The sequence below is a fragment of the Ammospiza caudacuta genome, chromosome 9 (assembly GCF_027887145.1).
Source record: "Ammospiza caudacuta isolate bAmmCau1 chromosome 9, bAmmCau1.pri, whole genome shotgun sequence".
Lineage (NCBI taxonomy): Eukaryota > Metazoa > Chordata > Aves > Passeriformes > Passerellidae > Ammospiza > Ammospiza caudacuta.
In genome coordinates, this window is record NC_080601.1 from 20,371,378 (window position 1) to 20,384,597 (window position 13,220).

General features: G+C 46.9%; 1 protein-coding gene across 1 annotated transcript; it reads right to left on the reverse strand.

The window, feature by feature from the left end:
• Window positions 1-649: 649 nt before the first annotated feature.
• Window positions 650-12,418, reverse strand: WNT8B (Wnt family member 8B). The gene is made up of 6 exons (XM_058810650.1): window positions 12,360-12,418; window positions 6,276-6,309; window positions 5,187-5,325; window positions 3,723-3,848; window positions 1,599-1,741; window positions 650-1,207 (listed from the first exon to the last, which is right to left on the reverse strand). Exons 1-6 carry the CDS (start codon window positions 12,416-12,418, stop codon window positions 650-652), a joined length of 1,059 nt encoding a protein of 352 aa, XP_058666633.1.
• Between the last annotated feature and the right edge of the window lie 802 nt (window positions 12,419-13,220).

The following is a 13,220-nucleotide window of genomic DNA, read 5'->3' on the forward strand; positions in this document are numbered from 1 at the left end:
GCTGCTGCCATTTCAAATGTAAAGTAAAGCACTGGAGAGCTTAGCAAAGCTGTCAAAAGGTGGGAAGCAAAGCTGTGGGGTCCCTGGAGGCTGGCTTGCTGAGAAAGGAATTGCATGTCTTTTGTATTTCCTTATAGTGTGGGCCTGAGGCCATATCTGTTTTAGTACCTATATTTTTTTTAAGCCTCTTCTCATTTACAGATTACTGAGTTGAAAATGAGTTGCCCAATTGTTGGTGCCATCTAGGTTTCCTTATACTTTTTATCTCACTTACTCAAAAGCCCAGAGCAGGTGCTTGTTTGGGGAACAGACCAGCTCAAAACCACAGGAGCCACCAAGACCTCCTGTGCTTTCAGAGATAATGCCATAGTCACTGGATAGAGTGACACTGAGTTGAAGGGACCAAGTCTCACCTTGTTTTGTGAACACTTGGAAGGTCTCCCCTTCAAATGAGACATTGCCTGCTGCACTAATGCCCTGTATGGGCAAGGCCTGAGCACTCATACAAAGCTCTTTTGCCTTGCCCAAGCCCCAGTGAGGCAGCAGTGGGAATGAGACAAAACCATGCCAAAGAGAAATGGTGCCAGGAGCTGATGGGAAGGGCAGGAGAGGAGAGGGGCAGGCAGGACTGTGGAGGAGCAGAAGCAAGTTAGAGCTTTCTCTTGAGCTTGCGGCTGGCTCCACCACCCCCGCTCCGCTCGCGCTTCTCCTTGCGGACACAGAAGTACTTGGTGACCCGTTTGCGGCACTGCTCGCAGCGCACGGCGCAGCACCAGTGGAACTTGCAGTTGCAGCTGGACACCATCTCGGCTCGCCTCTCCTCCACCGCCAGCCCGCAGTCCCCGCACAGCCGCCGGCAGCTCCGCTTCTCCCACTTGCTGAGCGCCTTGCCCCTCTTCAGGCACTCCCTGCCCTCTGTGCCCAGCAGCCCCAGCGTCTTGTTCTCCAGGCAGTAGTCAGGAGAGTCTTCCAAATGGACCAGTTCCTTCTTGGAGATGGAACTGAAGGTCTCAGCGATGGCACCCCGGCTGGCAGCGCTGTTCCCTGCTCCCTGCAGCAAGTCCACCTTCAGGGCTTTGTGGTACCTCTCCTTGAGGTAAGTGCCCACCTCCCGAAACTCAGGCAACTGCAGCCAGCAGGTCTGGGTGGTGCAGCTCCCCGACACACCATGGCATTTGCAAGTCCGCTTCATGGTCCCTTTCACTGCCTACAGGGTGATCAGAGAGAGGAGTTCAAGAAAAAAAAAACCCAGAGGGGCTGTTTCTGTGCTGCAATGCATGCAGAACCATGGCTCCAGGCCTGTGGGGGAGTTTGGCATCAATTCTCCCTGCACAGTAGTCCTGAAGCTCACAGATTTGCTTTTCCACAGGGCTTCCCTCCTTGAACTGGGAGGAGGAGGACTGCAGAAAGTCATTAATGCTGTAACACAGAAACTTTGCTACCTTAGAGCAGACACCAGTGTACTGCTGCCATCCCCCCCAGGAAATTGTTTCTACTGGACATGTGTTTTTAGCCACATCAAATTGTGGCTCTCCACAGTGAATGCTCAGAGCAAATTTGATATGCACTGTAAGCTCTGGAGGGAGAGAGGTGCTCACCTTTCTACCTGCCTCGTTGTTATGCAGGTTCATAGCAGCTCTGGCATCTTGTCCAGTCTCCAGGGCATCCACAAACTGCTTGGAAATAGCTTCCCCAAAGCCCACATTATCGCTGCAGCCTCCCCACAGCCAGCCTTGTCCCCCTAAGAAAGGAGATGAGATGTGTGCTGTCAAAGAACCAGAAGAGGTTTCAGAAGTGATGGGAGGGAACGGAGGCTGTGGGGCAAATCCAGCCTTTCACCACACAGTACTCCCAGATTCCCTGCCATTGAGTTCATGACATTTCTCCTGAGGCCTGGATAGTAAGTGGCTCAGGCAGGCAGCAGAGGGGTTATGTCCTGTACAGCAAACACAGGGCTTTCCGGGTTTTCTGTAGAGCAGGATTTAGAAGCTGTCAGTTACCATGCCTTAGCAGACATGCAGATAAGCCTTTGGGTCTCTAATCACTTCTCAAACCCTGACTTCAGCTGGTTCAGAGTGACTTACAGGAACAGCATCTTGCTAACTTGGATTAACAAACTGGTGGAGGCATCTTGGTCAGAGGAACAGATTCCACTCTGCCCAGAGCAGCCCAAACCTGGCACATGTGCATCAAGGAGGCTGTGGTTTTGGCACACCCAGAATTCTGAGATGATGTTTGGCATCTTAGAAGGGTCTGATTTGCTAGTTACCATCAAGAAACAAGGGAGTCAGCAAAGAACTGTGAAATTACACAAAAATATGTGAAAGTACTTTTCTTAACTGAGTGGGAGCTGAGTGGGACTGGAAAAACATCATGCGTATTTTTCCTCCTAGAGAAAGATGCCAAATTTTTAATGAAGATTTGAAATCTGGAACATTCTGACCCTGACATGCCACATTGGTACATGTTGGAAGTTGTTTTAATGGCCTTGTGCCTCTCTGAAAAGGCCTGGCCTTTGCCTGGACTTCCCCAGGGCATTGTGATCCCCTCTCCCAGGGAGAGACAGGAGTGCTTCATGGGAGGTGGGTAATTGCAGTGGATGATGCAGTCCAAATCAAGAACTGGGACTGAAGGAATAGAAACCCCTTTCACCAGCTTGGATTCAGTCCAATGGCTAAATTGAATCATGCTGTTTTGGTCAAGCCCAAAAGTTTCCTGTGCCTTACAAGGTTTTAAGTCCACAATGGAAAGTTTTGTATTAAAACCAGATATATTTGGGGGAAAGGAAATGTAGCATGACTAACTTGGTTTTCCAGAGAAGATAGAATTTGATGTGTTGTTACCCAAAAGTCTTGCTCTGCTAGAGACAGGCATTCACAAACTTTGGACACCTCTGCAGTAGTGTCTGTTTTCAAAATTATCAGCCAGTAAAATAAATACTGGACACTCCAGAGGAGTTTGTCATAAAGTGACACATACTGACTGCCTAGTGTAGCTGGGCAGGGCATGGCTTTTACAAGATCTTGATAATTTGAAATTTGACCTCTTTCTATTCAAAACAAAATCCCTAAACGTCAATGTTTTCTATGAAAGCTGAGCAGAGAACTGAAGTGGTGCAGCCTAGAGTTCCCTACCAGGGGTGCTTGGTGGTTGAGGGCCTGGAAATCACTGCCATGTGGAGGGTGTGATGCCTGTGTGCACCCACAATGATTCTCCTGGTTGTGCTCCTGTGTGCCTGTCATGCTGATGAGTGCTAGAGAGGTTTATGAATGCCACCCTGCTTTTTCTCATGGTCATTCTGCTGTGGGACCAGCCTGGTCCTGCAGACTCTGGGAACCCTGAGGTCTCTGACCTGTGCTGCTATACCAAGATCATTTAGGTGCATAGCAACAGATCCACTCCTCTGCCTGTATGATATAGTCATTCTCTCCAGCAGCTTAAATAGAGTTGATTTGCACCAGGAAAACTGCAACCCCTTCTACTTTCCTGCTCATTGAGGAAGTAATGGAAAGCATCAAGAGCTTGGCTGGTGTAAACTGGAGGCGACTCCATTAGCTTCCACAGAGCTACTTTGGTTTGAACCGGGGAAAGCTTTTCTCTGGGCATTGTTCCCAGGTGTGGGGACCAGGATGGGGAGGTGTTTCTGCAGGCATCAGTGGAGGAGAGAAGAGCTTCTCCTGCCACCTGGGACGAGTGAGGGGCAGCAGCTCATCCCTCCTTACCCAGCTGTCCATTGCGGGAGTCGTCACAGCCACAGTTGTCAAAATCGCCCAGGCTGCAGTTCCGGGTCAGCGTGTACATGACACCCGCAGAGCTGATGGCGTGGACAAAGGCTGTTTCTCGGTTTGCTGTCAAGGGGGAATACAAAGAGAGCAGATGTGCACAAGATTTCATGGCAAGGGCAGTGTTAGAAATTGTTTCTGCCATGCAGGAGTCTGCACAGGACATCTGCAGTGGGGAAGACTTTGTGGGGTGGAGAAGAGGCCCTACATGTCAGATTAGCTTAATTTGGGTTTGAACTTCATGAAGATAGAATCTCCCAAATATGATCCAGACTGACTCATGTCATTTGAAAGGGTGTGGAGGAGATAGTACCTGACTGTCCTTGTGGGAGCTCAACAGTGGTGATATAGCACAGACAGCTAATGTCCCCCACTTGTGACTAACACACCCCAACGGGAAGGGGTTCTCTCCAAGTATCAATGAACTCCTTCCCCACAGTCCCCTCAAGCCATACCTTCTGCTGAAAGGGCTCTGAGCAGTGACCATACCTACCCACCAGGATCAGTCTGGGAATCATCAGCTGACTTCCCTGAGCCTTTGGCTTTCCTTTAATACGGTGTGGATAACCTTGACAGGAACGGTTCCAGGACCTGCTTCTGATCTCAGAGGGGGCCTTGTGCTGCAACTGTCTCCTCAAGGCCCCGCTTTGAAACCTTTGTCCACCACTGCCTGGGGCTCTGGTCTCTTGTCTGCTGCCAGTCCCACCAGAGGCCTGAGGCTCTCCTCCACACCCAGGTCCTGCCTTTACAAAGCAGGTATGAGCATCAAACATAGGTCTAGAGGGTCAGATATGCACTGAAATATTTCTGGGGACGTGCAAATAGGTAAGGAATAGGATACAGTGACAATGACCACAGCCCCATGCTCTACAGTGGCCCAGGTCAGCGATGCTGGGTTTCTGCCTAGGGTGTTCTGACATCTGGAAGATGTAGGAAGACTTTTGTCCTGTCTCTTGGCCAGAGCACAGCAGCTGATGAACTTTCCTGCTCCCTTTAGCCTTATCCCTCTGCTTGCTACCCAGGCAGCCTGTGCTGGTTCTCAGCCTCCCTGGGGATACCCTGGGACACCATCTAGCATGGTATCCAGCAGATCATGTGCAGGTCAAGGGGATGCATCCTTTTGGGGAGACTATTGTGTAAGGTTTGGTCCTGTGCCAGTTGGGGTTCAGCAGGTCCATGGGTAAGGCTGGCATTGCAAGGAGGCCTTGGAGTTAGATCCCGCTGTATCTGGGAGCTGATGGGTGAAGGGGTCTCCTGGGGAGATCCCTCTGGGTGATTCCTGCGAGAGACTCTTCTCAGGTGAGAATGGAGAAGAAAAGGAGGCACTTGGGAAGAGAAGAGGGGGCCGTGGGCTCTAACCTGTAGCAAGGGGGTCCCAGTAGTGGTATCCAATACTTTCCTTACCACTGCGCAGCCCGCCGTGGCTGGAGAGCTGCAGTGCCCTCTCCGGGCAGTTCCAGCGGTCCCAGGCAAACTGGAACTTGCACTCCTCGATGCCGCTCTGCGCCCCGGCCGCCACGCTGCTGGAGTAGATGAGATAGGCCTAGGAACAGAGCTGGGCGTCAGCACGGGGACAATGCGTAGTTTCAACTGAAAGTGACCTGTGTGCCATCTCACAGAGACAAGATGTACAGAGCTCAGAGGGTCTTCCTGGCTTGGCTTCCTTGGGAAGCTCACCACCACCAGCAGCACACCCATTTCCTGCTGAGCTGGGTCAGAGCCTGAGCCTCCTGTGGGAGAAAGCTCAGCTCTTGGCTGTAAGCCACATTAGGAAATGTATCAGCCAGCCTCTGCCATGGGGAACCCCTTATCTCTCCACCATGAGAGGAAACAACTTTCTGCTCAGATCAGGGAGCTCCAGGCTAGCAGATGCCTCAACCTGCCTTCTTCTTCACCACAGCCCATGGGGGAGAGCTAGTGCTTTGGGGCAAGGCTGCTACACTAGTGTATTAGGAGCTAGATGGGCTTGGAGGTACTCCTGGGGAATAGCCAGAACAAAATCTGGGTAAATTTTACAACTGCTCCTGGCTAAGAAAAAAAGCCTCTGAAAGAGGAGCGCAAAGGTGTGAGGGGTCAAAAATATGGAACAAAGTCCTGGCAATTCAAGATGTGCTCCTTGAGGAAGTATGTTTTACATGTCCAATAGAAAATACTTCCCAGCTGTTTCAGTGTGGACCCTGATGCCAACCTGATCCTCAGGAAGCAATAGATGTCAGATGACAGCCTTGGCTGGCATCAATAGACAAATCTCCAGAATCTGCCCTCAGGCAGTCTAAAAGAAAGCCAGGTCAGGATTGCTCAGTGCTCATGCAGCCCAAGGAGCTCACAAGTTCCTGGCCTTTCTCTTTGCCTTATTGCTTGAAACCTGGGGGAGACAGGAGCTCTGGCCAAGGCTGAGTGGAGAGGAGTGGGAAGGAGGAGCCCCTCTCTCTCTCTCCTTCCCTCTCTGGGTTTAGTGGAATCAGGGACAGAGATCAAAGGGATTTCTCTTACCTTGGGGCCCGTCATCAGGAAATTATTCACTGACCTGGAAGATAGAGACAGTGTCAGCAGGGAGGGGGTGATGGTGGAGGGGCCTGGGGAATGCCAGGCATCTCAGGGCTCTCCTCTCGCTCCCCCACAGTCTGCCTGTCTCCTGGCTGCAGGCACCTCTGCTCTCTCCCCCATGTTCTTTTGCTGCTCCCTAAGGAACAGGACAGTGCTGTCCCCTTCCCCCCACCCTGCTCCCCTCAGTCAGGCTGTACTGGGCTGCAGTTCCTTCACTGCTCCCTCCTTTTGCTTTCCTCTGCACAGCTACCCTTTGTACCAATCTATCCCTTATTTAGCTTTCTGGCTCCCCTAGCCTTGCTTTTTTACCTCACTTTACTGAAGTCAGGATAGCATTTCTCCCAGCCCCCAGGAGTGGGACCGTGCTGAGGGAGGGAGGGCATCACGCCACTGCTTCTTTGCAATATGAGTCCAGATGCATCGCTCCACATCACAATCCCTTGTTTTCCTGTGGTGCCATGTCTTACTGCCCACACTCTCCTCTTGGTCAGGTTATGGTGATGGCTGAACACAAATATACCTGTCCTGCCCATCCTCCTGGACACTGTGCAGGGCACCCTAAGGGTTTGGGGTGGGTGGGAGGTCCTAGACAAAATTAAGCTTTCTGCTGTTCCCACTGAAGGTGTGGAGGGATCATCTCCAAGGGTCAGGCAGTGTGGCTTGTCTCCAACACTATGGCCTTGCAGAATGGATGCTGTCTGGTCTGAGTCTTTCTCCAGTAAGAAAGACTGTTTCTGTGCAAATGGTCAGTCAGCGTTGGGACTCCATAAGGTGCAGTGACCACCTGCAGAATTTGGAGAATTCTGGGTGAATCCTGCTTAGCTGCATCATGGCAGAAAGGACTGACACTTTGAAGAAACCCAAGAGCCAATTCGAAATATCCCAAGTCAGAAATGAAGTAAGAAAAGAGAGGGTCTCCTAAAAATACCTAATTTTTATAAAATAACATAATTTATAAATATATTTTATATATTTTATATAATTTATAACATATTTTATAAACCTAAGGTTTATAAAATAACATCACTATTTCTGGTGAGTCTGTGGAACATTTTCCCTGCTGGAGCTCAAGACTTCAAGAGAAATGGGTGACTGCTGTTATCACCCAGAGAGGACACGGGGGCCAGAGAGGTAGAATGAGTGGATTGAGATCTTGCAGTGAGTGAGTGATTGGGAAGATGACAGAGCATGCACTGATAGAAACTTGGTTCTTCAACTTCTCAAAATTATGTTCTGCTTCAAATGAGTCACAAGTATTCCCACATAAGGGAGAGAAAGATACTGTCTTTTTGTGCTACAAACCCAGCACAGACACTGTGGGGGCATCCCAGGGTGGGCTCAAGCACAGTCAGAAGCAGGCAATGCTGTCCAAAGCTGAAGGTCAAAATGCAGCCCTGCCATAGACACAGGGACAGACAGGGTGGCAGGACTGGTGCCCAGACATGAGACACATGAGAGATTGAGAGAGGATGCTGTCCTGCCCTGGAAAACCACTTGCACAGTTAGCAAGCCCACTTCACCTCCACCAGAACTGCACCCACAGAGATCCTTTCCAAAGTACACCACAAAAGGAGGTCTCATTACTTTAGCTTGGTCAAAATTCCAAGAAACCTGATCTTTGCTGTAACAGTTTAGAGTTAGGAGAATGAGTTTGCAACATTTCATTCTGGCAAGTCTAGCTTTCTTTTGTTTTGCTTTGGTTTTTATGGGTTTTTTGGTGAAAATGTGTTTACATTTATGAAGCTTTCTTTGGGAAAGATTCCCCTGGGTCAAAACAGGAGTGGGCTGTGAGAACAGGAGATTCTTTCCCTTTGTTCCAGGCTTGGGATTCAGACCCGGCTGTGCTCCAGCCCCCATGGGCACTTTAGCACGAAGTTGATGGTTGTTTTGCAGAGGAATTTTCCTTTGGAAGCTGCTTCTGCATTGTACAGCTAATTAAATATTTCCTGGGACTTGGAGAGACGGCATCTGTAGCCGAGTGATTAGAGCATCGGGTGACCTGAATCACACAGGGCCATGAACCTGGGGCTAATCAGACTGTGCAAGCTCCATGGGTCCCCATCCTAACGCAACTGGGTAGCAGCATGAACAAGTCATTTTTCCATCTGGTTTCCCTTCTGTCCATTGCCTTGACCTTAAGTGCTTTGCTATGGGGACCACACTCAGGATGGTGTGAGTGTGAATCTGGGCCCCTGGTAGCAGCTGTGAGAAAACTCTGGTAAAATGCTCCTGCATAGGCAAGAGCTAGAAAATTGCAAGTCCTCTCTTATCTTGTTTTTGTCACCAAAAAAAGAGATAAATCCCATCTGCATTGTTTCCCATGTGGGTAGGAAAACCCAAATTCACAGTATATAGAAAGGATTTGCTTCCTAATCCAAACCCTTGGATTAGGAACATCTGAGAAATTGCGAGGACGGCTTTAGGAGGAGGACGGTAATCCACAATGTCAGTTTACAGCAAACCAGCCTGTTAGCAGGAGTCAATTGACTTGACTGCATTGAAGCAGAGGATCTGTTCCTTCCAGGATAAACCTCAAGGTCCACAAAAAGGCCAAGTTCAGGATATGCCAATTCTCCATCTGCAGCTGAGCAAATGATACAGTAGCATTTTCCCAGCAGGATATTCTAAACAGTTTATAAAGTCAGAGAGACTGAAGGCATTTTCCTTGAGCTCTCAGATCAACAGGCAGGCAGGCTGCTGGCTGGGTTTGTAGGACTTAAACAAGTAAAGGATTCACAAAGTTTCAAGTCTTTTGTGCACTTGACACCCCAACACTTAACTCTTGCAGCTTCAGGTGGGTTCAGGAGAAGGGAAGATGGGACTATCATATGACTAGAGGCTGGCTGAAATTTTTCTTACTTGTATTGAGGAGGAAGGAAAGGTAGTAACAGAGACAGAATCTGTGTGCTTTTCTTTGCTCTTATAATTCAGCTAAGAAAAATGTATTTCCATTCTCTATATAGTCTCCAGGAAGGGCAGAGAGCAATTTAGCCACTACTTACACAGATACAGTACAATAGTGACAGTGTCTCTAGAATCATCTCTGTACTGCAAACAGGAATCACTACCAAAATCTCTCTTCATTGTTTTGTCTGTAGTGTGATTTTAAAAAAGAAATTATGTACTTCTACTAAATTTTCATTCCATTGTAAAGGAAAGCAGAATGTAATACTAAACTAAGTAGTTGCAGTCATGGCTGGTGTTAACCAGCCCAATTTCTATGACATTGGTGATTTTTTTTGTGTCACACACATGAAAAGAGACATTTGAAGTAATTTCTGTTCTCAGAGAAAGCTCAGGGAGTTTCTAGCTGTGTAACCCCCTTTCCCTCCATCTTCAAACTGCAGGACAGCATTACACGGGCTGAAGCGGAGCAGGCTCGTAGCCAAGCGGGTCGAGGGGGGACAACCCCGAGTTCCTCTGCCCCCTCCCCAGACTGTGCAGGGCCCTGGCCAGGACACACTGCTTCCCTCAGCACAACTCTATGTCTCCAGGTAAAAAGTAAATGTAGGGCAAGAGATTTTCATTGGATCCAATATTAGAAAATTATGTCAAAGCTAGTAAATATCTTCAGCAGGAGTTTTCTGTCACAGTTTTATTGAATCTGAAAACAAAGAACCCTGCCAAGCAGCTGTCCCATTATATTTTACTCATATCAAATACTAACAAGCCTCTGATAATTCTGTCTCATTTACAACTTTAACCAATAACATCACACTCATCAGTTTAGCATCACTCTCCTCAGTTTAATATGCCCTGAGAGCCTTACCTAATCTCTCATTACAATATTTGTCTGATACCTTACCACCCACTCAGGCTACTGTGCTGCTGGTTCTGCTCTTTAGAAAATTATAAAGCTGGATTTACATCTTCACTGTCATTATTGTAAATAGAGAAATTGGATAGAATTTCCTTTTGGATCTGAGTTTTGTTCTCAATATGAGCTCCCCGAGGTTATTAGAAAATCAGGGAGGCTGAAAACCAAAGGCAGTCCCACAGCTGAAGTGTAAAAATTACATTTAGGAGAAAACTACTGAGTTAGAGATCTTTATATTATTCCCACAGGAGAGGAAACTGGGCAGCAACTCAATAACATTTGGAACTTTACTTATTTTTTCTTCATTTTTCTCTATTTTGTTATATTTATTTTGAAGATTTTGTTCCTAAATGCAACCCTCACATTTTGATCACCTAGAAATAGTACATTGGTTGAATGATCCATTAAATGGTAAAAGCTAATCCACATGCAAAGAAAGGAAGTGGCCACATATATATATAAAAACATTTTTTGTTGTTGTTCTATATTGCTCCCCCACCGTGTTCCCACTCCCAATTCTTGTGATTAAATCATAAAGAAAAAAATAACGTGTTTTAAGCCATTGGATCAGATAGAGAAAACCAGCACAAATTTCAAGCAGAATTATTTTATGACTCTCACAAATTTGTTTTTCTCCTTAAGAGTTAAGGGAGAGTGTCTGCAAAATGATAATACCTTTCAAATAAAGGTTGCAATTTTCCTTTCTCTATGGAACTCATGACCTATGAGCAACATGCAGAGAGAAGCGAGGTTGTCTTGATCTATAAATTTTTCTATTGGATAAAGACTACTGAGAGACAGGAATCTAAACATCCAGCTTTGGACTGAAAATGTCTTGGATTTCCATATTTAGCTCTACTTTGTGTGCTGAAATTTCTCTTTGAACTGTTTCTTTAAAATGTTGGGGTTTTTTCTTTTAATGTATTCTAAACCTGTTTTTATTGAGGAAAGCAAGACATACACAGGAAGAGCAGAAAAATAACAATAAAATCAACATGAGCTCTTGCCTAGCCTTTCTGTAGAACATACATATTACCCTTGTTCCAGAAGGGAGGTTTATCTTGAGTTTGCTCTTTTATAGTATTTAGACATATACAAATTGTTGTGTATTCTTTTAATGAAAGGAGTAGAAAATCTCTGAAAGAACATAAATTTCATTTCCAGACTAACAGGAATGAGTTCCCATTTACTCTTTAGTTTCTCTTTTTGTAATTTTGATTTCTCCATCCATGGTAATAACCCTAGAGATCTGCTATGGAGAAGGCAGGGGATTTTAGTAATTGAATGGTAAAAGACTTTGCTTGCCGTTAGAGATAAATCTGTAACCCACTGAGCAGATTCCCCAGGGCATCACTGCAATTGAGAGAAAAAAATTGGGTACTCAGTAAAAATCACATAGGAAAAATACCTGCAGAGATCATTTCCCTTTGGGAATGGGACTGATATATCCCACAAGGAACGATACAAGATTTGATGCAAACATAATCTCTTTCTGTTCACCCTTAAAGAACTTTTTGGGAAATAAATATAACACCCTCCTCAGGACAAAGCAAGAGGTCCACAGGAGATGGCCACAGGTTTGTGCACAGCAGAACTCGTCTGATGGGACTCGGGTGGTTGAAAACCGAGCTGTAGCAATCGCCGTAGCAAAAGCAGCTCCCCAGGAAACCCTAATACATGAATTTCAGACAAGAAATTCTTTCCCTGTGTGTGTGCCAAGGAGCTGGGCTCTCAGGCTGCTCATCCAGAGTGACACTCCTGTGGATCTAACTCACCCATGCGGGCTCTGAGCTCTTAATCACAGACTGTTCTCTTTGGGGAGCATGAGAGAAGCCCCACTTCATTTAATTAAGACAAGACAAGCTGACTGGGAGCCTTTGGAAAAACAGAAGTCTCTGGCTCTTCCATTGGGTTATCTTCCCACTTGAAAGTGAGGGGCTAGGTCTCAGCATCCACTCTCCCCTATTTTACTCCAGCTTACAATCTGGCCCCTAGTTATTTTTGGGAAGTGCAGGGAAAAAGAGGGACTTTCATAGATCGAACCTCTCTGCCAATGAGTGTGTAAGGACTTGGTTAAATATCTGATTCCATTAAAGACAGAACTTAGCTAAGTGAGAAAGAGGAGACATTTAGGAAGGCAAAGAGGAATTTCCTTAGGATATCTGGGAAGAGCACCTGCCTGTGACACAGACTGTGATGCTCTTGATACTCACCAGGCATAGCAGGACTGGAAGAAGGGAGTGAGGAAGAAGATGCCCAGATAAGGGTCCATGTGAAATATAAAATCCAAATAAAGAGGGAGAAAGGAGATCCTAAAAAAACCCCAAACTTGGTTACCACCACCACCAGAAAAAAAGGAAAAAAAAAGAAGGACAACTAATTTAGGGAAGGGATGGAGTTATTTTCCACCCGGCAGTCCTGGTGTGATGAAGAGGCGGATGCCCCCTGAATCCCACCTTCTGCAAAGGATAACCAATCCTAAAGTAAGAGCTAAAGGGGGCTGGTGAAATGGAGCCGCAGAACTTCCTAAGAAGAGATTATCTACTTAATTAAAGATTTTTTTTTCCCCTAAGTCCTTCAGCCAATCAGGACTCAAGTGCCAGAGAGAGATTGAACTGATGAAAAGAACACCCCAGGTTCCTCGAAGACAAATGCACCACGAAAGGGATAAGAGGGAGGGAAAAGGGGGGGAAAAGAAAAAAAAAAGAAAGAAAAAAAAGAGAGAGAGGGATAAAGAAAGAGACAGCAAATCCCTTATAGTAATCACTAGATTCAATCTCCACTAGCACTGCTCTGGCTCTCCATTCTCAGCAAAGGCAACTGGAAGGGCTGCTTTTGAACTGTCCTCTCCTCCTCCTGCATTGGAGATACTGCTGAGCTGGGGTGCACTGGGTGCTCTGGGGTGGGGGGATTGGGCTCAGGCTCTCTACATCTGCTGCTTGGGTCACAGATATGAGATCATTGTCTCTGCCTCAGTCTCCCCCAGAAGTTTAAGGAGGATCAGGGCCAGTTCCTACCTCCATCTGCTTCTCCTTTATCATGGTGACCTGCTCTTTCTTCCCACCTCCTGTTTG